This window comes from Halichoeres trimaculatus, unplaced genomic scaffold (assembly GCF_033239565.1).
Source record: "Halichoeres trimaculatus isolate MK-OKI-2021-1 unplaced genomic scaffold, fHalTri1.1 fHalTri1_scaffold_22, whole genome shotgun sequence".
NCBI classification, from domain to species: domain Eukaryota; kingdom Metazoa; phylum Chordata; class Actinopteri; order Labriformes; family Labridae; genus Halichoeres; species Halichoeres trimaculatus.
In genome coordinates, this window is record NW_027437200.1 from 11414279 (window position 1) to 11440299 (window position 26021).

The 26021-nt window shown below is 40.0% G+C and overlaps 2 protein-coding genes across 2 annotated transcripts in view; both read left to right on the top strand.

Annotated features, from left to right (window-relative positions):
- The first annotated feature begins 4406 nt into the window (after nucleotides 1-4406).
- Nucleotides 4407-8239, top strand: LOC141784497 (transcriptional-regulating factor 1-like). Its single transcript, XM_074662334.1, has 7 exons — nucleotides 4407-4447; nucleotides 4626-4704; nucleotides 4933-4993; nucleotides 5452-5540; nucleotides 6996-7118; nucleotides 7514-7614; nucleotides 7714-8239. Exons 1-7 carry the CDS (start codon nucleotides 4407-4409, stop codon nucleotides 8237-8239), a joined length of 1020 nt encoding a protein of 339 aa, XP_074518435.1.
- Nucleotides 8240-16665: 8426 nt separating this feature from the next.
- pcxb (pyruvate carboxylase b) overlaps nucleotides 16666-26021 on the top strand; it is a 472827-nt gene continuing 463471 nt past the window's right edge. The window contains exon 1 of the mRNA XM_074699298.1: nucleotides 16666-17166. Coding sequence (XP_074555399.1) covers nucleotides 17165-17166 — 2 coding nt within the window. The 5' untranslated portion in view covers nucleotides 16666-17164. The remainder of the gene's footprint in view (nucleotides 17167-26021) is intronic.

Genomic DNA, 26021 nt, shown 5'->3' on the forward strand with positions numbered 1-26021 from the left:
ACATTTAGCTAACATTTAGTCATCATATTAAGCCTATTTATCATAATACATTAATTAATTTTGACCCTAATAACCACCATCATTACAAATTGGGTGAACAGCAAATGTAGTCTCTGCATTTTGGCTTTGTACAACAGCAGTGGTGTCATACTGTACAAAGCCAAAACGCAGTAAGTGCTGTAACTTTGCTCTGGCTTTGTATCGAAACACTGTAGCTTTCCCGTTGTACAAATCCAGAGCACAGCAACAGCACTCAATGTGGTTTGGCTAGGTTATGTCTGAATTTTGTTCTTACTGCAGATTTGACGACAAAGTTTTTTTTTTTTTTTGTCTGAAATGGGACATAGTTCGGACAGGAACTTAGTCAGATGATAAAATGGATGTCACACAGTACATTTCTAGTCTATAACTAGTTTTGACTGAATGTGTAGATACTTCACTTTGCCTTTGAAGGACAGTATTATCTTTCTTACAGTATGCCCCTGTCTCTTTCTGTTTCCTGTAGGCACTCTAGCTGTATCCAGAAAACCAATATGGATGACCCCTCCTCAGCTCAGTCCTTCCTCCACCACCGCCACTTACCATCCTTTCACCTGGCCTTGCCCAGCCTCCAGAGTCCTGAAGTGGGATATCTGCCCTCTCAACACACCCTGGATCCCTTGGAGCAGTGTGGAGGAAGACACGAAGGATCCAAAACTTTGTTTTTGACTAACAACACCCCCGCTGGTGGAAAAAGGGGGAGCACAGGGGCTGAGAGAAGCTTGCTGAACGCAAGTAGTGGCATTTTGGATGGACAGCCTAACTTAGGAGGGCATTTTGATGATGAGAGCATAAGAGACAGCCCCTTTGCTGACACTTTGTATGAGGTTAGTAAAAAAGAGGAGGTGTGGGAGGAAGGGAAGAGTTGTGAGAGCACCTCAGACAATTTTTATGATAAAGAAGAGGGGTATAGTCACTCAAATGATGATTTTTACCCCTCAAACTGGGGTGAGGCTGACATAGAAAACTATGGAAGCAATGCTAGCTGTGGAACTCACAACAGAGATGCTAGCAATGGCCGATTTGTAAAGCAAACATCTTATGACAAAAGTGCAGCAGGGAGCTTAAGCGATCGGTGTGGGAACTACTGTAGGACTGATTCGATGCTGAATAATGATTATTTAGAAAGAGAGGACTATAGGTCCAGCTGTGGCTCAGGTGAAGATCAGCAACATCCAGCAGAGGTCGAGGGACCTTGGCCAAGTGCCTCTCCTGTAGAAGATCGATGGAGGGGATCGGCAGACACCATCACTTTGGCTGCAGGGTGTCAATCCCAAAAATCCCACATCGGTATCAGCAGCAGTGGGATGCACACTCAGAAACTGGACTCCTTCTCCGAGGCTTTCCTCTCCCAGCATAAGAGGAGATTTCCATTGATTGTCGGCGGAGATTCCTGTCAGCAGATCTGGGAATTCGGAGAAAGAAAAGGCGAAAGACACAGCTGTGCTTTTGATTCAGACTCTCATTTGCCCCCTTCTTCCTCCTCTTCTTCCTCCCCTGCTCACCCTTCTCTCCTATCTTTCCCCTCTCCTCCCACATCTTCTCACCTCATGCCGTCCGTTCTCAGCCCTCCTCCAACTCCTCTACCCCCTCCTTCGCTTTCCCCTTTAAAATTGGACTCTCCAGTTACATTTGGAAGTGCGGGACATTCATTGTCTCAGGTCGGAGAACCAGTCCAGATTTTCGCTCCCCACCTTCAGTCTTTCCCATCTGTCCATTCTTCTGGAATGATATGGAAGTTCCCACTGCTGCCACGCTGCTTCCCACAGTCATGTGTGGACCCAAGCAACAGGGAGGGAGCGCAGAGATCATCTCATGGCAGAGACTACAGCAACACCACAGGTTAGCCGTCATGTGTACATTTTTAATGAAAGAAAATAAATCAATTCAAAAAAGAAAGTGAGATTGCAGGTGTAAATTTGATGAAAGATAGCCAAATTTGTTCAAATTTCCCCTTGAAAACTGTCAAAGTATTTGAAATGAACTTTACTTTCGATGGGCACATGTAAATTTATTCCCCGTAACACGTGGGTTTTAGAAAGTGAGCTCTTGAAATCTGAAATTTCCCTTATACAATGAACCCTCTCTTTTTACTCAACATTTCTGAGATACTTTTCTTTTTGCTGCTTTACACAGTATAAAAACATGAACCGGCAGAACAGCAGAAAATCAAAGATGAATTTGAAATAATTACAGCCAAACAACTCTGTAACACTCTTCTTTTTCTCTATACCCTTTTTTCTTCAGGCTCAAACAACATCCCTCAGTCTCCTGATTCTACATTCCCAGCTTCTTCTTCTACTTCATCATCTGACCGGTCTCCTCATCATCCTGTCAGAACCCTCTGTCCCTCCACTGCTGCATCCCGTCATTCCTCCTTCCCTGTTGCCTCCAGTCCATCTCATCTCACCAGTCAGCTTAATGAGGGCGCAGAGGTGATAACCCTTCACATGACAGACCAGAAAGTGAAGAATGGACCGAGGGGTCTGAACCAATCGCTGGTACAGTACAATGCTTCCTTTATTTTTTACCACAGGAAACAATTTGAAGTGACATTATGAAATATGAGCTGCTTCCTTGTGAATTTCCTCTTTTTCAGTTTATGACTCAATCTATCAACACTCAGGAGGCTTTAACTAAATGCATAGTTCCCACTAGCTAGCTGATGTAATTAAAGACGTACCTGAGTAAAATATAATATTCAGTTTTACTGTCTGAGTGCAGAGGAAACCTGCAGAGGAGCAGGGAGGGGGTGTTTGGTGCGAGCACTCTGGGCTTCTGCTGCACAAAAACACTGCTGTAGGGGTAATTTCTGCCCTAAACCTTGTGATAGGACCCAACTTGATCCATCCCGGAGTATCACTTTAAGTTTTTAAGCATGATCATTTTGGGCATATTAGCATACAAAAGTTAGCATCAAAGTGCCTAATTATGGCCTCAAAGGGCTGTTAGCATGGCTGTCTCCTACCTCTCAATGCTTTATGCTCATTGTGATAGTTTTGCGCCCAAGCTAGCTAGTGACTAGCTCACAGGCAAATGCTAAAAGCTAAAAGTTGTCAAGAAAAAAAGATCTCTTCCTAAAATAAAATGATGTTGAGGGTTTTTGTTGTTGCTTGTTCTGTTTTTAGCTCAATCGTGTTTTGGTACTGTTCACTTCATTTTGAGGAATGTAGTTTTGACAGGAGACTTTTTAAGATTTTGTATGAAAAGACAAAAATTACTGAAACTTTATGTTTGAATCAAAGGTAATCTTTGAATTTAATTAAAAATCTAGTTGAAGCATAAAAAACAACCCACACCTCAAAGTGGCATCGCCAGATTAGCACATTGACGTCACGCTGCCATCAACAAAGCCCATGAAACTGGGGAGTGTGGGGGAAACACTCACTACAGTTGGGGAGGCGGAGGCAGTGGGCGAACACATATGTAGTTGTTTGTCATGAAATTACGTTTGCTCCAACTGCATTACTGCTTCTTTAACCACAGGTTGAGTCCAAGGTTTTATTTTTAGACATGTTGTGTAGGTTTCGGAGTGTAAATGACACAGATTTGGAGATAGGGCGACGTTTTTTTTTTTTTTAACCTTAGACAGACCCGGGGTAAACATGTCATGGACCAGTGTTCGCTATTAAAAAGAGAAAGAAAATAACAGGGAAATAGCTGAAATTTAGATCTCTGTACAGTAAGTTTCAACATAAAAATATTAGGTTTACATTGTTACTTGCATTACTTGTTTGTACGAATTTATTTTTTTATTCTGGTGATTGTTTTGATTGTGCTTTAATTCTAAGAGCACATTGTAATAACCTTATTTGTGCTTTTACAGCAACATGCCCTCCAGACCTACACTGGAACTCCATTTCCCAGTGTCCTTCACTCAAATAGGGGTCAAAAAAGGGCACAATACACTCCTCGGCCCCTGCTCAATCCTGTGCGCACGGGAAAGGGCTTGTTCTCCTGCATTTCGTCTCATCAGCACAGAGAAGAGAAAACAGCGTGTAAAGATGAAGACAAGGATTGTGGTGTGTTGCCGTGAGTAGAACGCTGAGGGGAAGTTTCCCTTTTTTTCTGATTGGTTTATTCATTAGCAGTAACTATTTTTTATAAAAGAGTAAGCTGATGGGCCCAACATGGATTTTTTTCTAACTACATTTTTCTTGTCTAAATGATGTCCCCTTTTGCAATTTATATATTTTCACAAATCTTTGCAAATATTAACTTTCTACGACTCTTTTTTTACTTTTCTGCAGGCATGTCAACATTGGTACAGATTTCCAGGCAGATATTCCTCGGTGTTTTGAAAGTGATGATTCACAGCCGTGGTTGTCAGATGATGAATCTCCAAAAGAAGAGCTGCTTTGGAAACCATGGGGCGAGCTGAAAGAGAACGCCGGCCTGCAAGACCAAGGTATATTTCATGCTGAGCTTTGGAGTCCAGGTAGTATCACCAGTATTATAATAATAACAATCTACAATAATCTGTTTGATTAGTATTTAAGAAATCATTCACCATGCTTACTGCTGGAAATATATTATGTTTTGTGTGTATTTTCATACACAGTGGAGAAGCTCCTTTCCATGTGTAGTTCTAGCTGCTTACCAGGAGGGGGCAGTAACAACGAGCTTGCGCTGCACTGTCTGCACTACTGTCAGGGTGACATAAAGGTAAGTAGTAAGGAGGAATAGCCATGATTTCTTTCTTTTTTCACTCACTCCATTCACCTCCCTTTCATCCACCAGGACTTGCGTGCACTCATCATGACTCAAACACCCTCTTTCTTTTTTCTCTTCCTCTCTTCTCCAGCTCAATCAATCATACCCAGTTTATTCTCTCCAGTGTCTTTGCATGCCTCATCCTCCCATTCTCTGCCTCTATCTCTCTCTTCTGTGCAGGCCACGCTGGAAATGCTGCTGTTCTCACAGCCAATACCACTGAGAGACTACCACTACTCTGGTAACCTTTGACCTCTGACTAGTGGAAACATGTGAATAATACATGTTACACTAAATTAAGTGTTGTGTTTCCCAACAACAGCTGAACGCAGGCTTGTGTATGAGTCAGCAAAGGAGTAACAATTCTCTGTTTGTACAATGGTAGCCTTTGTTGAAGCGTAAACCTCCAGCCCTTTTGATCACATGCCCCCCCTCCACACACCCTCAGCCTCTCTGTCTCTTTCATACATGCACACTCTGTCTCTTTCCTTTGTGAGATTGTGTAATTAAACCCTCATAGAACATGTGAAGTGCACAGTAGTCAGACCTTGAATGTCATGTCTCTTCTGCTCTGACCACCTCCTTCTGAGTTGCAGCCTGACTGTACACATTCCCCACAGGAGTTGCATGACTTGGCATTGCACCAAGTTCAAGTCACTCTTTAGACTCTTTAACCATTGTCCTCCTCTTCCTCTGTAGGCAGTGACATGTGGACAGACAGTGAGAAGAGTCTCTTCAGCGCAGGGCTGCAAACTCATGGAAAAGACTTTTCACGCATACACAAACTGGTAAAACTGTTATTCATGCATTGCTTGTTATTTGCACTGCATTCTTTGAATGATTAGCCTCTCAGTGTTCTCCTTTTCTAATCTGCCTTTGCCTTAAAGAGGAAACACAGCTGTTAACAAGAGATGCAGAAGTTTACCTGCACACATGTAGAAATAGAACTTTCTCTGCGACTATTTATGTTTTATTGAAGTCTCATCAGGTTCATAATCAGAATAACCTTTATTCACCAAGTATGTTCAAGAATACAAGAATTTGACTTTGGTTTAAACTGCACTCTGTCTGTACAATTATTATGAATAAACACTGAGTATAACAAAAATAGACTAAAGAGCTTAAGAAGTAAAAAATAAAATAACAATAATAATAATAATAATAATTATTATTATTATTATTATTATTATAAACAATAATAATATTTTTATTGTTTTAAAATTATTTTTCCTATTATTATTATAAATCATCATCATTATCATCATCATCATCATCATAAAATTTTTATAGCCTGTCCGTACAATTATTGTGAATAAACGTTAAGTACAACAAAAATAGAAAAAAACAGAGCTTAAGAAGTAAGAAATAAAATAAAATAAAATAATAATAATAATAGTTATTATTATTATTTTATTTTATTTTTATTATTATTATTATCATTATTATTATTATTAAAAATAATAAAAATAATATTTTTTATTATTTTTCCTATTATCATAAATAATCATCATCATCATGAAAATTTTATAGAGAAGACTAAAAATATATATATACACATATTTAAGTTAAAAATGCACTGAATAGCATAAAAGCTGCACTAAAGCTCTGCTCTGATAAAAAAATACCGATTTTCAGATGACAGTATCAACACATGCATTACTTAATCAGAATTCAAGCACTCAGATTCATGTCTTCACCAGCAGACTTTTGCCCATTTTGTACTCCTTACCAGTCCAGTATTTTATGATCACGTCACACAGAGGGAGTCGTGTTTCATGAGGTGCAGTGAGTGCTTTGTTTCCCTCCTCACATGCACCTTTGGCTTTTGTTGACTCTCCGTAGACTCAGTGGGAGTGTATTGACACATCTAACAGCACAGATATAAGTGCTGTTTTATCTCAGTAAATACATGCTCCAGCTACCTCTTTTATCCATGTTAGCTTGCATGAATGACCACCTTTCTCTGTCATTACAGTCCCCTGAAAGCAGCTCTTACACTTACTCACTTTTCTCTGTAGTATATAATCTGGGCTGATTTGTCAAAGTGTTATTAAACTCCTCCATCAGATGGCATGGTGAAGCTAATGATATAAAAGGGTAGAGAATACAGAGAAGCTTTTTCAAATATGGTGGTTAATGAATTCAGATTTCAATCAAAAGTCTTCTTATCACAACCACAGGCTGATTTCTAAATAAGAAGTGTTAATTTGTGCATCTGTGTGTTTAAATGTGCAACTGTGCAGGTGAAGACCAAGACCGTGAGCCAATGTGTTGAATTCTACTACCTGAGCAAGAGGCTCCAAGACAAGCAGAAGAAACAGAAAGAGGAAGAGAGCAGGGATGGGATGAATGAGCAGCTAAAAAATGTAAGAAACACCAGAAAAGTAGCTTTTAAAGTCGTGCTTGAATTTTATTCTCTTAGTTCCAGCTGAAGAGGGAACGCTCGCGTCACAGCAATGTGTTTGTGGTTTGCCATCAGCCATTCCCTCTCAGGTCTCATTCTCTTTTTATTTGTCTCTCTTCCTGTTGTTGTCGCTCTCCTGTAGGAAACTGTCTATTCCCTGTGCTCCATTGCGTCAGTAGATCATTGAATAGAGACAAATACGATGGAAACGTGTGCTTGTCGAGTTGAACGAAGAGTATTTGGAGTGTTTGTGTGTTTGTCTGTAATGAGTTAAATGCATTACACTTATCCAGTGTGGAATGCAGCTTAACAAGTCAATCACAGCAAAGCAGCTTACCATTGGTCCTGTGCTCACAGATAACTCCCCTCTGTCAGCCAGTGGCCCGACAGTTCGGGTTGGAGGAGGCGGTTCCTGTGCCCTCATTGGCCAGCTTCTTTCCCTGCAAGCTGTGTGGCAAGTGAGTACAACCAGTCTGGCAAAGTGAGTTAGGCTTCAGGGCAAACAAACAGATGGTTTGGATTTTAAAGTCTGCCTCCTTCCTGTCTCGTTGTTCCAGAATGTTCTATAAAATCAAATCCCGAAACGCTCACATGAAGATCCACCGTCAGCCTCAGGAGGACTGGACCGACAGGCAGCTGCAGCAACAGATCCTCACCCAGCGGCTGGCTCTGGGTCATACTAACAGCCTCATGCCCACCCTGAGCAGCGATCTGCTGCAGTCTCAGGCTCCAGCTCTGACCTTTGACCTATCTGGTCTTCCTGGAGCGTCCAACAACAGCAACAATGCGGAAAATGCCCTCCGCTCTTCAGTCAGCAGCAGCACTGTCACTCTGAGCCATGCTGGTGTCTTAAACCCCAGCACCATTGTAACATACAGCAACGTCAGTGCTTCCAACTCTCATGTTATAACAAACACAGATGAAAGTGACTCAAATCAAAGACAGCCTACCACTGTCTTACCTTTCCACCCATCATGGAGCGCGTATGGACATGGCAACAATCACGCTGCCTTTTACTACAGCTCAGAAGGGAGAGACAGTGCAGAGGCAGTGGAGGGGAAACAACCCGTTACCTGGCAGTAGTGTTTCATCCCCCACGAGCATTACTGCAGCTGAGACTTTCATCTGTCACTCAAACTAAGTTCTGGTTCAAACTTAAGCTTTTTACAAACTTATTTTTGTCAAACTTTTTATTTTTTGCTCTGTACTTTGACTGCTTTTTTGTAAATTGTATACTTTGTAGAATTGCATATTTAATTGCAAATGTATGTGATATCTGAATAAAAGTGGTTCTTTCTAGTGAAGTTTGTATCATTTTTGCCTGTGATGTATTATTTAATTTTTTGGCAAAGCCACACCAGACATTTCCTCCAGAATTAGGATTAACCTCAAGTAACCTCACTGACTCCCAGGCTGTAGATGTATTTTAAAAAGAAAGATATAAGGTGGTTGTCTTTTTCTGAGTGTTTTAAACATTGGAGCTTCCCAGAGGGGTGTGAGTGCTGTCACCTATTTTACTTTCAATCTACACAAATAATAAAACTAGCAACAATAGTCATGCCTCATTTTTTAAATATGCAGATGACAAAGACAGATGTTGCCCACCATATCAGGGAAAAACAACTCCCTGCCTGCATCCCACACACAGGTAAACAGCTCCATGTCCTGGGTTAAAGGGTGTTCTTTAACGGCCCCATATTGTGCTCCTTTTCTGCAGTTTAATATGGATCATTGATGTCTTCATGAAATGGTAGTAACATGTTTTGGTCCAAAAAGCCAATAAATCAAGCACGGCAGCATTGTTTCCAGGCTCTCATAGCCCCTCTGTTCAGAACGCTCTGATTTAGTGGGCGTGACCTTCATATGTAAATGAGCCACCACTGATACTACCCCGCTCTTCAGCGTCACTGAGAGCAGCGCCATGAGCTCCGAGTGCAAAATGTTTAGAAAGCACTACAGGCTAAAACAACAGGCTAACTGCTGCTAAAGTTAGCATCCTGAAGCTAACACAGAGACAGGGGGACACTGAGGAAAAGCTCTTACATCTGCTCCACAGCACACAGCATTTAAAATACTCACATTTCCAGGGTCTGAGGTTTGTTGGTGGATGGTTGGTAATGCGCCTGGATTCAGGACCAGTCTATTCTCTAGCCCTCTGTTGTACTGTCCAAAGTTGGAAAAGCAGTTGGCCGTGAAGTGACTAGCACACACATGCACAATTTTACTGAGTGTAGCTGGCACATTTCCCTCATAAATGAGCTCTAGCCACTTAGTCTTGTCTTCTTCTGAGATGGGAGGCTTTTGCATGGAACTATGTGGCTGTTTACAGCCAAAAACAGAGCAGTGATGACTCTACAATCTCTCCAGCAGCGGGGAGAGGAGTGGGCGGGAGGGGGTTCGGGGGTATCTGCGCTGGAGGACCAATCAGATCAGACTTGCTCCTGATTGGTCAAAAAAGGGAATCGCTGACATCAGCAAACCATGGAAATTCCAAATAGCTCGTTTTAGGTCCGGATTTAACATTCACAAGCACTACTAAGTACAGGTTTTGTCATTAAATATCACATTTTGTGGGCTGGGAGGAAAGCCAAAGACCCACAAATTTTACTAAAAGACTTAATAAAGTGATTTTTGCATAATGTGGGACCTTTAAGGCTGCAATTTACTAAAAGCACATCAGTGCCTCTAACAGCTGTTTACAACTCCCTTTTACTAATTTGCTAATTCAAATTAAAGTTTTCTGACTCTGATTCTTACCTTCAAATAGTTTATATTCAGAACATATGACAACGTTGTGGAAACCTCTAGAAATGGTGAGTATATTTAACTGCAGGAAGAAAGTTGAAGGGACATGTTACAGTATTGATACCACAAAATACAACACACAAGAAAAGGACCCTAATCCCAGGATGTAAGCATTAATGATGAGTTATAAAAACTAACAGGAGATCCAGTGTCACTGAACAGATATGCTTCATACTGGGCGTGTCCAGACTTTCAAAGCTAGAAAGACCCATGTCACGGTCTAGGGAGAGGCCTTATCTCTGTCTTGCTCCTCCTCCTCTCCGCTGCCTGTGTTTCTGTGGTGCAGGTAATGGGGGAGGAGTCTGCCAGACTCATCAGTGTGGCACACCTGAGCAGGCTGAGTACGGAGGGATTTAAGGGAGCTCTGCTCGCTGAGCTCTGTATTCTCCATGGCCGACTGACTCAGACCGCTCCTTTGTTTGTTGATTTGACCCAGTGACTGGCACACACACACTCACACACATCCAACACAGCATGCACACTGACAGCCGTAGTTTAATCATTTCTTGGTATATATCATTATTTGAAACAACATAAAAAATAAGTTTGTAAAGACAATTGTATCTTTGGCCTGAAGCAACACATCCCTCATTTCAAATATTGTTTTCTGCATTCATGACTAATGTTGGTTGCTCCACAAACTCAAAGGGCTCTATTTCAATCTTGTTTTTGAATGTTGTCTTATTTTCATTTTAGGCGACTTTGTGTTATTATTGTAAGAACTGAAGTTTATTTTACATCATGCACTTTTATGTATGTGTTAAATAATGTTATTCTCGCAGAATTTAAAGCTCTGAATAGTTCAATAATGTATCTGTCTGGGGTTGAGGTGCACCGTAAAGGCGGTATTCTTTGGTCTCATATCTCTAAGACTGTTACTACCACCATAACAGTGATAACAGTGATAGTATATAGAGTTAAGCATGTCTGGTTTGTATGTTTATATAATAAGTTATGTGTCCTTTGAGGTGTCCTATAGTTGAAAAATCTTGCAAGTCACAGAAATATAAATGCTAAAAAGGAGTTTAACTGCTCCTGTTTGCATCTCTTTGTATGAATTTTTTTTATAAATCATCAAAAGTGTGTAAAAGTTAGTGACTGTATTCAAAGTGGTCCCTCCCTGGGGCAAAAGTCCAACCTGCCCGGCACAAATAATCTACCCTACTTTGTCTGACTCACAACCGTTTTTCTTGTCTTCCCACTTATGTAATACAGAGTTCTGAGCTGCTTTTATCAAATAAATTTGTTGGAGTTTGGTCACATTGTCACTCATTTGTTTCTGTTGGATTCTTCTTCTCAAGCTCAAACAAACAAGAGCTTTGGTCAGACCATCTGCTGTATTCCAGTAAACAGTATTACATTAATTACATGGGCTTTAAAGTGTTGCAATTTTACCACACTCTGAGTAAGCTTTGAGCATGTTCCTGAACACTTTGTTCTTAAAGTTTGATGGGAAAGTTTCAATCCAGTGCCCAGTAGGGAGAAATCAGAGCAGCAGTCCTGAATGTCGGCCTTCAGAAGAGATAGACTGGGAAAGAAAGAGCACAGGCATGTCGTGTAGAAAAGGGGGGAGATGGAGACTAGACCAATAGGGTGAGGGTAGGGAGGGTTGTGTGGAGGATAACAGAGGACTTACTGAGCTGTGTCCACTCTCTTATTCATGTGGAGCAGCTATTTGCCTGTTGACTGAGCTCATGTGCCCAGCACAGTTCATACCCACTTTCACTTATTTGCCAAGACAGAGGGGTTAGAAGAGGGCAGCAATTTCATTCATGTGATTTGTTGACTATACGTGTAAACCAGATGAATGAAACCCAAAGATTAAGTCGTTAATATAGGCTTAAATGTTACTTTGTGAATCATATACCCAATGCTTTACTGAGTATGACACTCTTAAAATGTTTCACCTGTGATAAAACATAATCACAACAGAAAATCATGTAATAACTTTTTTAGAAAGAGAAAACCTGTACAAAAATGTGATTGATGACACAGGCAAAAAATGATGGATGACACAAAATTTCCCCAAAAGTGAAACTGAACTAGTCAGCATTCCTCTGACTTTGGAAGGTCTTTTACTACCACTCCCTAGTGTTTACAGATGGGACATGTTTCTGTCTTTGAAATAAAAGAAATCAAGGATGTGATTTGTAAATGCAGTTCTTTTTAGGTGTTGATCATCTGTCCTATCTAACAAAGAATAAAATGCCTCAGCTCAAACAAGCAGTTCTCATCATGCCATTGCTTCTTTTGAAGAGTTAGGTTTAGTTATTAGCTGATGCCAAAAATTGAGTTTTAAGCCACAATTGACAGTTCTTTGCTATTTTTTGTTTGTTTAGTTTAGTTTAGTTTAGTTTAGCTTATTGGTTTAAAATACAGAGACAATGCCTGTTAATAAACATTTCTGTAAATATGTTGGTTTAGCCAATTTTCCTAGTTTTCAACCATAGTCTCTGTGGCAGGTGGCATGGGCACTACAATAAATAAAATGTATTTAAAACATTACTTCAAATATATTACAAAATACATTGCAAAAATTATTTGCAAACATACATTTTTTCCTGCTTTCATGCCTTTATTTTTAGCAAAGGACGAGAAGGAACGAAATGGTATTCAGCCTGAGTACCACAGTTTCTGTGCATGAGGTGCAATCCAACACAAAACTCTAGATAGGTGCCTGCTGAATGGAAGCTCTGTTGACAAAAGAAAGCTCCAGGCATAGCTGTGGAAACTAGAGTTGTTGAGTGGTAGAGGAACTGTCACTAATACTGACAGAGAAGTGATGAATATGTCGTTTTAAGGGTGACTTGTGTTTTATTGGTTAGCTAAATGTATCTGTTATTGTAGGCCTATACTGAAGCACTTAGAGTCAATCCCTACTACACAAAGATGTCAGAGACCATCAGTGGAGTGTTGGCTCTCACTTTTGTTCAGCTGGGAGATGTATCGTCCATCTTTATGTACAGATGAAAGTACATGACTGGCAGCTAGCATAACTTTGGTATCTGTCGTTAGCATTATATATCCATTTGCTTTGGTTTGCTCTTACAAGATTTGCATTTTGTTTCCAAAATTGATGACTGGACTGAAAGGGTTAACCATTACACAAATGTACTAAAAGTGGTTGCAGTTGCATCGGCTGAACACAATGTACATTTCCCTGATAATTAACAAATTACAGTAGATGTTTTGACTTGTACAAACAGGAAACCACAGACATGACTCGTGAAATCATGCAGGCTTAGCTCCATTGAACCTGGATTAAAAAAGTTTTCGCCTTTGGAAGAAAGCTGCTAAATTGGCGCTGACTTAATAGATTGTCTCACACTTCGCAGAAATCACTAACTATGATCCTGCATGTGCAACAGTAAAAGTGTCTTCTTTTACTTACAAATCTTAATCTGTCTCTGATGCAACATTATGTAATGTGGGGTCAAAGTGCAAAAAATATACTATTGCTGACCTTGTGAGAAGTATTACATTGCTTTTAACACCTCATGCAATGATTCACTTTTTTGTGCTTTACAGCTCTTGTAAAGCAAACACATTTACCCGTTTACCTGTTTCCTAAAAAAGACAGCTAAAATGGCAGAACTTGTTTTGCAGAACTTGACATTTGATGATGAAATCTTGTTCGATAATGTATATAGGGGTTATGTGCTGTTATTCACACATTTAGAGGTTGGAATCTGTTGTGTAACAGTTGGCACAGTTGAATGTTCAGTTTCATTTTCTGTCCCTCCACTGCTCACATATGATATCATGTCATGGAGAAGGTGATACAACTTGAATCTTATAGCCTCGTAGCTGCTACCAGTGAAAGCATAAATAGCTGGTTAGCCCCTATAGAAGCTTTCAGGCTGACTCATCTACATTCCACCTACACTCAGCACTGATAAAGGTTTTTTTTTTCAACTGTTTTTTACTTTTACTAAGAGGTTTTCTTGTTTGACTCATAGAGAACATACAGGTTTTTTCTAACGAAACTTAATTTGAATGCTCAGAAACAGCTTCATCTGACTCTGCTTCTGCTCCCTGGGAAGGTGAAAGGTTACCTTGATAATAAATATTGGATCCTGCCAAACACACTCTGTAATATTTGTGCACCCTTTGTGTACACAAAGTGACAACAGGGCTAACATTTGGAGTCAGTAACACAGAGAAGGAGTCTCATAAAAATTCTTTAAGCCACTTCCAATGTGGCATAGCTACTCCAGCACTGATGATGTAACACTCTGGCACGCTGTCATTGGCCCACTTGGCATTTCTAAGAGGACCCGCTCTGCTGCAGAGTAGTCAAGTGAGAAACCATGAGAGCGTGATATTAATCACAACCTTTAAACGACTGCCTGAGGACTAACAGAAGGAAAGACAAGGGGTGTAAGACAGAAAGGGGAATAACAGTATGTTTAAAGCTCATTAGCAGAGAAAAAAGCAAAGAAACAACAACAAACAAACAAACAAAAAACAAGTAAACAAAACCTACTTGCAATTATTGGGATTTACAGGCCTTCTGCAAATAACATATCCTTCTAAGAACATCCCTGACACAGACTTTGTTATCTTGAATAGATATGAGAACACACAAAAGTTGAGAAACAATCATAAACACGCCTGTGTCTGATCACTGTGTGCTCTACAACATGTACTGGGTTTAGTCTTTGGGGCGAGGTGGCACACATTTCTCCTTTATTCCTTTAAAAGTCTATTTTTTTTTATCGATACACCACTACAATCGTGAAGGTTCAAGATGGTTTTCCGCCTAATTTAGGGCAGGATCAGGTGTCATGGACTTCAAAATGCATGTAAATTGCAAGGTTCTTGAGGTAAAACCACAGTAGTCTATTGTCCACTTCACAAAGCAGGACGACAAAGCACCATTCACAGACTGTAATCGAATCCTTCCCTTTCCAACTGTTTTCTACACTACACCAGCTTTCTTCCATTCTGTGCACTAAGACATAACTTTCCAGTGCTTTCTTTTTCTTCACATCATACCCCACAGTTTTCATGATGTCCCTATTTTTTTTAAACATTATGTGTATCATATTTGTGTAGTATATGTTTTGCAAATACATTATTGCTACTGAGAAGGTGAAAAAGCTACCCTGGGAAAAAATAAATGTTTGATTTTCAATGATCAAGAACCAGACTATTTGCTAACTTAAGCTTTGTTGTAACTTTGTAAGAGTTGTTAGAAATGAAAAATATTTAAAAGATATTGTCTAAATGTCCCGAATGAATTTTGTGTCCAGCTGATGTGAAATGTATTTGTTGTATTTTGATCTGAACTCTTTTGTACAGCTTTTTTCTCTTTTTGATTTGAATAAAATAACACACCATGCAGTGCTCATACAGGAAGACATGGTTACCCTATGTCATTGAAGTGTGAACTGAGCTCTTTTTCCGGCAGTAAGTAATTTATTACTACCAGAATTTTTTTTTTTCTTTACGGGAAGGCAAAAGGGGAAATACAATTTTGGCTCCATTCACTCAATTTAAGCCGAAGAGATTAAAGGAAGTTGTAACTACAACACAGACACACATTTCAAGTTGTAACAGGGAATCCCTGAACAAACAGTAAATATTTACACATCCAGCAAACATGGATTAATATTAGCATATAGCTAACTGGCAGTTGTGTTTCTCCAGGCAAGTCCAGTATTTACATTTCTTTAAACTGTTTAAGCGCAAGGTTGCAACGAACGGTCAGGGCTGCAGAAAAAAAATCATTAGAGCCCAGCCTGCCCTCCATCCAGGACTTGCACAGGTCCAGAACCAGCTGGTGAAATCTCTGCAGACCCCTCACACCCTGGACAACCACACTGGTTACACTTCAATAATACACAGGAACAGTTTCTTTCCATAGGTTTTCACACTGAAGGACAACTAATCCTGAAAAGCCTGACTCATCAAAAATTAGCCAGAAAAATTGTATTCTTTGGAACTGCAAAGCTTGTTACCCTTAAAAAATACAGAAACATTGCAAAAGTAAGTTTATGATACATTTTGTGTATTTTATTTGATAAATTGGGAACGTCTTAAGTAAAGTTTTTAATACATATGTATTCTGTCAATGCAGAAAATACTTTAAAAATGTTGTGACAAATTAGATGTTATTCTTACAGCAACTTCTTGAAAATAAGAAAAAAAAGACAATTTATCTTGTAAAAAAGAAAGTGTGTGATTGTATGAGAGCAGACATTTAGTAAAGGGACAGAATACAACTTCATATATATATAAATATATATAGCCTGTATATTTATATATTTTTGTACATACGTTTTTTGTACTTGTTTCATCTCTGTTGTAGTTGTGGTTTTTAGTGGTGTTTTTATATCATACAGATTAAAAACAGTAAAATTCCTGGCATTCTTTTGAATGTACTTGACTAACAATGATGATTCTGATTCATATATGTTAATAATGTACACCTTTTGCTTGTACCACGTATCACATTAACATTTGTACAGTTTTGGGTCAATGACGTCCTTACAATGTGAAATAATTCAAAGTTTTAACGGTCAGGGAACTGACTTCCGTAACTTTAACTCGTCACCCCCGTCACGTTCCATGGTTCTCTCCAGTCTCGAGCTCTTTAAATCGTGCCGCTTGCTGCGTGCTGGTATGTCCTCTTCTGTGATTGGTTGAAAGCTGAGGGGGAGCGTCGCGTTGCGTCATGTCAAAGATAGGGATGAAAGCTTATAGAGAGAGAGAAGGGGAGAGAGAGAGATTAACAGGGAGTAGAGGCAGGCGCAGTAGCAGATTCCTATATCCGCCAGACGGGGACGGACGGTGCCAGCTGCTAGCTAAGTTAGCAATAGTTGACAGTTAGCACCTAGCTTCAGAGTCCTAGCGCCTTTATCACATATGAGGGACTGAGCAAGAGTGTGTTTGTGTAAGCGTGCGTGCGTGCGTGAGTGACAGTGTGCGTGTCGACGCTTTGAGCGCCCGCTCGGCCGTCCCTAAGTCACTTCGTGTGTGTAGCCTACCTGTGTGTGCGCGAGAGTTTGTCTACATATAAACCTCCTATCTCCCTCCTCCATCGAGCTGCAGCGTGTCTGTGTGTTGTGTGTGAGGTTAGCAAGCAAAGAAGAAGACACACACGTATAAACACACTCTGATAGTCGACAGTTTACACTCGGTGTCCGGTTACTTGACAGCGGATTTCACTGCATTTACTGTCACCGACACAGCACCAGCATGTGAGTACTGATGGGCAACGTGTGTGCAAACGAGTGGTCTGGTCGTGTATGGGTGCATGTGGCTGTCATTGAGTGCATTTGACCTAAAAGTATTTCCTTTTCCCTGAGCTTTTTTTTTCCTACTAGCTACTTGTGTAACCTCACTTACATGTGTGCTTTCATCGTGGGGTGAACAGATGTTTGAAGTTTGGCGAGTCAGAGTGTCATAGCTGCACAGTTGCTCAAAGAAACTCAGTGGGAAAGTTGTGTAAAAAGTAAATACCGACTTATGCTAACTGTGAGGCTAACCTAACAGAGTTAGTTTTGTCGTGGCTAACTTGACTCTTGACTGAAATGTGCACATGGAAACCGCGACTCCACTCCGCGGTAGTTGTCAAAGTGGGGTCAGAGGGTTTGTCGACGTTGTTGCAAGAAGTCCCCCTCAAGATCGGTTGCTTCTTCAATGGATCCATGACAACACATGCTGCAAAGTCTGCTTTTTTTGTCACAGATTACTTCATGTGTTAGCTTCTCACCGGCGATGTAGATGGTGAGGTGCATTAAATGCCTCCTCTGGTGGATGTTGCTGTTTATTTGTGATCCTGGTGTTTATGCATGTAGTTCCCACTGCGCCTATAGAAGATAATACATGCCTGTTTACATGTTGGAGCATGTAGGTTGCATAAGAGGCATCTTTTTTTATGAGCTGCACATCAAAGGTGTGTGTAATGGCCCCTCATATTTGTCACAGTCTGAGCAGCAGAAGTTTGGTACCTGCCCTTTCACCTTTGAACGTGCATGTTGGATGTATTGTGTCAGATTAACTGGAGTGAACAGTTTGTTCATCCTGAGAGCAACCTTTACACTGCTTTGGCTTTGGACAGTGTCAGATTTGGAACAGCTGTCCCATTCAGGGACTGGAAGTCTTGATCAGAAATGCACTGGCAGAGATTGACACATTTTGGCTATTTTTCGTCTTTGGACTGTAAACTCACTGCAGTGACCTTGTGTGCTTCAGAGACACATACCGTTCTCAGATTCAGCACATCATTTACTGAATAGGCCAGAGACAATAGATAAAGTGTTAAAGACAGCACCTGTTTTAGTTTGATTATGCTAATAGTTATGTCAGGGCTCCTTCTCATGGATGTACACGGAAATCTGTTGATCAGTTAAGAGGATATTTTTAGATAATAATAATAATAATAATAATGATAATAATTAGGGCTGCAGCTATCGCATATTTTAGTATTCAAGTATTCTACTGAATATCCCATCGATTAATCGAGTAATCGGATAAAATACATTTTTGTTTGTTCTAAGATTAGTTTTTTTTTCCGAATGAAAATTTCTCTCTTTAAGAAATAGAATTTTCTGATACAGCATGTCAATAGGAGCACTTGCTTTGGTAGCTCCAAAATTTGTAAACACACTTTGACACTTTTTTTTTTTTTGCCTTGTACATCTCATCAAATGTTGCGGACCCAAATGGCACCCGTTTCGTAGAATGACCCATTAGTCTCCAAACTCCAGAAAAGAAGCTAGATTTGTTGCTAGTTGCTATTTTGTACAAGAGGTAGCTTGAGGGGTCTGAAAACTCTCTTAATATGGCTTCAGCTCTATTTGATTGATTCGATTCCTTGAGGCAGAGAAAATGACTCGAGTATTTTTTGTTTTTGAGTACCTCGACTCATTCGAGGAATCGTTTCAGCTCTAATAATAATAATATTAATAATAATGATAAATCATTGTTGTTGTAATAATAATAATGATACTAATAAATACATTTTAGGAGAGGTGCTCATAATTATCCACTGACGACTTCATGAGTCTGTTGACAGTCTCATCAATGTTCAGAAATGACTGACTGAACTGTGCCTCCAATTTAGCAGTGAGACAGAGGAAGCGTGATATAAAACTATGTAATCTAGTCTGGATTATTATTACACTTATAACAGTCAGTGAGACATGGTGCTTTATCTGTTGATGCTACTTCCAATTTAACCACAGTTGGTTGATTAAAACCGTTCCTGTGTTTTGAGTGTAGCTGCCTTGAAATGGAAAATTGTGAATAAAGTATAAAGATTTTTTGAAGCTGAGCTGCAGCTATGCAAATTTTGAAGTGTGCCTCGAGCAAGATTTTAATCTAGTTTCCCAAAAATCAAGTTTCTATTTACAGTTTTTATTTTACCGGGAGCCTGTCTCCTAGCATACACTCCTGGAAACTTTATAACTCAGGGACCTGGAGTTGTGAATGATATATCTTTCTTGTCTTCACATTATGACCAGGATTCTATTGCTGGATGCTGCAGTTTCTGCTACACACAACATCCACAACTCCAGACCAGCAAACACTTAAAGTGATACTCCGGGATGGAACAAGTTGGGTCCTATCACAAGGTTTAGGGCAGAAATTACCCCTACAGCAGTGTTTTTGTGCAGCAGAAGCCCAGAGCGCTCGCACCAAACACCCCCTCCCTGCTCCTCTGCCAGTTTCCTCTGCACTCAGACGGGGCCATATTTTACTTGACCAAAAACACAAATAAACGGACTCCTACCGAAAAACTCTGATATCAGTCTGCATTCACGCTTTATTTAGAGAATTTTCAGTGCGTTACTTTCAGACAAAAACACCGCTAAATAAGGTGCTAGTTCTCATTGTGTCGTAAAACGGCACTACCTCCACTGCAGTGCTATAGCTGGCTACGAGGTGCTCGCTGCGTAGTGTATCAGTCCGCGCACGTGGTGTGCCAGATATAAACAAACGCAGGTAGTCTGCCAGGACGAAGAGACACGATGAGAACTAGAGTCTTATTTGGCGGTGTTTTTGTGTGAAAGTAACGAGCTAGAAATTCTCTAAATAAAGCGTGAATGCAGACCGATATCAGATTTTTTCGGTGGGAGTCTGTTTATTTGTGTTTTTGGTCAAGTGAAAAATGGCCCCGTCTGAGTGCAGAGGAAACCAGCAGGGGAGCAGGGAGGGGGTGTTTGGTGCGAGCGCTCTGGGCTTCTGCTGCACAAAAACACTGCTGTAGGGGTAATATCTGTCCTAAACCTTGTGATAGGACCCAACTTGTTCAATCCCAGAGTATCACTTTCAGACAGTGGGTGATAGTGCTCTTGGGAAATGAAGTCCTTATCCTGGAAAACAACAAATTCCCTTTAGTCTCCAGAGAGCCTTTAACATTTGAGGAAACAATACCATAGACATGAGATCTCAGATGCCTGCGTGATCAAATGTTCCAGTAAAACAACAAACATGGTGTGTAATCAACATCAAATCTGGGTGAAAGATGCCACAAGTTGGTCTTTTTTTTTAAATAACTTTCCACTTGGCACGTGTCCTTCATGTGTTCATGGCAGTTGTATCTGGCCTCCCAGATGTTCAGCAAAATGATGATTCAATGCTTGGCTTTGATAGGGCCCATCATATGCCTAATACACACCCCATTCCTACTTTCTGAACGTCTCTGATTTTTGACTTTCTCCTTGTAATGTCCCACCCTGCTTTACACTTTGATAAGGAGTCTATCACACCAAGGAGGTGGTTTAAATTAAGGCTCAGAGCATTGAGACTGATGATGTGGTAGTTATGGAGTGATCCACAGCCTCTCTAATGAACGCATGAGAGTAATTAAACCCAGCATGAGCATCTGCAGTGTCAGGAGACTGCTTCTTCTCATGAGGTTAAGAGAGGTCAAAGAGAGTCCAGTACAGTGTGTGATACTCTTCAAGCTCTGACAAGGATGGAGAAGCCGTGCCTTTTGCTTTGATTAATAGATACTAGGGCTGGGGCGATATGCTACTTTTCTTGATTTGATTCTGTCACAATTTTTAGGGAGCTGATTCAATTTAACCTGTTTTTTTGCGATTTTTAGTTTGCTTTTTAACACCAAACAATGTGAAAAAGTTAAATGATGACGATAACGTCTACAGACTATATCAGGAGCCATATTTTCCCACAAAATGCACATCATGCGAGTCAGAGAGAAACATTTTACCCTCTACTGGAGAAAAGCAGTAATTTTCAGCTTATAAACAAAGACTGAAATGAAGAATTAAAAAAACCCTAGTCCTTGCATTTACCACCCTGTTGGCTAGGTGACTCATACTGTTTAACTGGAAGCTCCCTCAACCCCCATCTCACAACAGATGAGTGAAAGAGGTGTTTTTGTCCATTAAGCTTGAAAAGCTCAGGTTTTCCCTCAAGGGTTCCTCAGGACATTTTGAAAAAACTTGGAGACCGCTCCTAAATTATATTGAAGCTTTAACGTCTCTGCCTGATTGTGATGACTGAGCCCCCTCCCCCTTAATTTATTAACTTTTTATTTATTATATATATAGATATAATTTATATATATATATATATATATATATATATATATATATATATATATATATATATATATATATATATATATATATATATATATATATGTATATATATATATATATATACTTTATATATTTTTGTTATAATGGTATGTCAACATTCTTTATTTCACTTGTCTGTCGACCTTGGTTAATAATTATTATTATTTTTTTTTTTACTAATTATTTTTGGGGAAAATGAATCACTGGAAGCCCTCTTGTTTATTTTGTACTGCTTTTTAACTGTGAATTTTCTTCCAATAAAAAAAAAAAAAACTTATAAAAAAAACAAACTAATTTTTTGACAAAAAATCCCAAAATTGGTATTATAAAAAAAAAAATTTTGATATATGGATTTTTGATATTTTCCCCGATCCCTAATAGATACATCTTTGCTTACCTCTTGATTATAAAAACATGGACCCCCCCCCCAAAAAAAATAAAACAAAATAAAATAAAACAAAATAAATAAATAAATAAGTCAATGATAATAATAAAAAAGTAAAAATGTCCCATGTTTCCTTCTTACAAAGTGGAGCTAGCTTTAGAAAACTGAGAGTTTTAATGTGATGGTCCTCTCTCAGCCTCACAACTGTGGCTCTTTATAGCTGCACCTGTTACGAGCAGGTGAGATGATATGCTGCCTGCCTTTGTGAGGAGCAGCTTTTCTTATATCTCATGTCTGCGATGGACCATCACTGTGAGAACTGCTTAAATGATGTCCTGATTTCAATAAAAATGTTGTCCAGTGAGCATTTGATATAGGGCTTTGGACATTATTTAAGTGTTATGTAATGGATCTTGCACCATGCGGCCTGTGGCGGCAGGAGGCTGGAGCATGGTGTTGATGCAGCTGGTGAAGAAGCTAAGGGACAGTGAAAGTCAAGAGCAAAATGCAACAGTTTCATCTGGGAAGGAACAAAGCTCATCACATCATGTGACTCTTTAAGTGGTGATCAACTCATTGGCTACTGCAAATTTTGTTTGAGACTAGTGAAATGGGTTGTTAAAGCAAAGTGAAGTTTTTAGACTCAAAGGGAAGCTGATGTAGTTCGGTGATTTCTACAGGACCTTCTTTCAGATCTTGTGGATTTCTCTTTACATTATGTCTGGACTGCTTGGGAATTCGACCCCATGATCTAGCTTTCCACAGGCTCAGTAAACTGACCTCTAAGCTCCCAGCTCCTACGCCAGTCATTCTCAAGCATTTCTATATTCAGGGCTCAGAAACATTGTTCCTGTGCTCAGAACATGTACCTCCACGTTCCTCTAAGAAGAAGCTGAACCTTTAAGCTGTGACTCTGAATGTGAACCTGTGAGGACACAAGCTGTTTTTAACTTTCTAATTTTAATGCACAGGTTAGGAAACACTGTGTACTTCTGTGTCTTTTTTTCACACAGAGTCATTCATTCCACTGTCGAGTTAGGGACAGGTAAGGCAGAGAAGGACACCGCTGATGTGGAAGGAGGGAGGAAGGAAGGGAGTGTGGATGAATACACACTCTCTTTACATTTTCTGTTGTTGACAAACCACGTCTTCAGTGAACAGGGGGTGCTGAAAAGACCTCTCTCACTTTTCTTCTACGTGAGTCTTTTTCACAACTGCTACAGTTACATGTGTGTCAGTGTGCGGCAACCTTCCTGCTGAAACATGTCGAGGCCTGCAGGATCTCTGTGCTTTAGTGTTCCTCTTCAGACTAACCTTGCCTGACCCACCTCCTAGCCTAAATCACACTCTCTGAACTGCATGAATTTCTTTAACCCTTGGAATTCAATTTACAGTCTCTGGAAGTACAAAATAATCTCAGATAAGCATTTTATGAAATATGAAGAAGTGTTGCATAATTTTATGTGTGAGAACACTCAGATTTTCTTATCAGTGACATTCTAAAAAATAACAGCAATTTGCATTTGAGTGTGTCCGCACCAAACAGTGAAATAAGGGCCACAGTAAAAATGAAAAAAAAAAAAATAGAAAAAAAAACATCACAACAGTGCAGTCCCAGTTGTTAGATAAATAAATAAATAAATAAATGAATAAAAAAGGTAAATGTGTGAGAACAAACTCATTTTAAGACTTATCTCCTGAACTCACAAGATTTAATTTTTAAATTTCCAAGATGACAGCTTGTCCATCATTCTCCAGTTCAGCCAGCCTCCACCTCCACAGGGTCCAGGACTGAGCTTATTCAGTCATGCTCCATCTCTGTCTCCTGGATCCTGTCTGCTCACAGCAGGTGAAGCTCTTCCAATGTGATGTTGGTGTCTGATGTTAGCTCTGTTAGCCATGTCTGTGAATAGCATGATGCTACTCTGCCTTCTGGTATTCCCTCTGTTGCTGGGTTAGCACAGCTAGCTCGTCCATCTTATTGGAGATAGATCTTATGTTCCCAATAACGATGGATGGAAGGACAGGTCCATGTCGTCACTTCTTAGCTCACACCTGAGAACCAGCATGTCGTCCTCACCTCCTTCTCCTCACCTTGTGGGAAGACATCAGGCCTTACACCAGTTAGCATTGACATGCTACAGGCTGCTAACAGCTGATTTCACATGTAAACAATGCAGCCATGGTTACATGTAGGATCTCCACACAAACACAGTAGAAAAAGTAGTAAAAATATCACTGAAGACAAAACCAGTTTGGTGTCCATGACCAACAAATGAGCCATACAAAGTAATGATCCACTCCAAATACAAAGATTACGAAAAAGAGGCAAAAAAAATTACAAGAAACAGACAAAGAAGAGAGAGCTGTCGCAACAGGCAGCCATAGCCAACAGGGCGGCGCCTACTGTAATATGGGACTAATACTGTTGTTGCTGTTAGAGGCAACCTTTATTTTTCTTTCAAGCCTTTTGTTGGACAAGTTTCTGTGATTTCTGTTAAGAAATGCCAAAAATCCCTTAAAACCTCTGTGCGTGGACTTTCATACATTTCGCAGTCCTTTATTCAGGAAGTGTGTAATCTGTTAAGCTCCTCAATCACTTTGAGTGATAGTGTCACATCCAGAAAACCAGTGCTTCCTCCTGTTTGGAGGTCTCTTGAATGGTTTAATAATTATTGAAAAGAATGAAAGGATGGATTTTCTCTTATTGCTCAAGTGTGGTCAGATAGCAGTGTGTGCACATGTGAACTACAGCCGGCCAATTAGGGCAAAGTTAATGCTGGCTTTGTGTGTTTGTGTGTCACTATCTCAGGGTGAGTGCGTCAAAACAGAACTGAACCTTGATCTGGTCAAAGTTAATGTATGAACCAGAAATCTGCTCTTTTAAGTCAAACACATGCACATGTATACACACACATGCACAGTTGTTCCCAGTAGCCTTTGACCTTTGACCCTCTGCTGTGGAGTGTCTGATGTTTGTCGTGATGGAGCTGTCCCCAGACTGATACCCACTGACTGAGGACGCTTTAGGTTATTGATAAACTTTGCTGTTAGGGTTCTTGTGTGTGTGTGTGTGTGCTCGGCGTTTGGAGGGAAACGCCACCAGGCAACAGGAAGAAGGGGTCATAGAGTTCAATCGGCACATTCCATCTTGTTTTTTGATCAATCAATTTTTTATTATTTCTTTAGCATAATTTAGCAATTTTGCATCTGATATAAGCTTTTAAATGGTAAATGGATCAGTACTTGTTCAGCACTTTTATTGTCTCTCCTCTTTGTGGTTGTACTTTTCATAGTGCTTCATTGAGCAGGATCAGAGAAACTTCTCAAATACACCAGATACGTCTACAGTCTGTCTCTGTTCCTTGGCGTGTTGACTGCATTTGTCAACTCACACCAGCTGCGTGTTCAGTCAGACAATCTGCACGACTGACAGACAGCTGGGGTCACAGACTGAGGAGTCCCTGTGCTTCCCATAAGTCTGTCTTCATTCATGCTGGGCTGTAAAACCTCAAACCTGTTGATTCCTGGTCTGGCGCCGCTCATTACATCCATTAATTAATAATTAATAACACTTTTCTCGCAAAATAAAAGCGATATTTCTGAAGTTTTGATAAAGAAAAATTTCGCCTTGCCCATGTTTCCATTATAACCAGAATTGTGCACAACTTGAGTAAAGTAAAACACAATGTCCGTCTGGACGCTGCACTCATGATGATGCAGATTCTTGAACATAAGTGTTTTTATTCGCTGCCCAAACTGTCGGCTGTGATCACACTAACTCTCTGACCCGCTCACAGCCGTCCTGCCAGAGTCCATTTGTGTGGCAGTGGACACGTACAAGAGGTGAGGGAGGTGCGTTGTTATGACAACGTGACGTTTTTGCGTAAAAGGTGTTTCCATTGCACTTTTGCGAGAAACTTCAACATCGAAACTTCTGAAAAACCACCGAATGAGAGCGTTAAAAACAGTTTATCGAAATTTGAGAGGTTTTTCGAAAATGTGGCGTTTCCATTACCAATTTTTTATATTGTGATTTTTACGTTTTGCGCAATTCTAGGTGTAATGGAAACAGCTATAGTCAAGCTAAATAGGATCTGGTTTTGACACGGTTTGT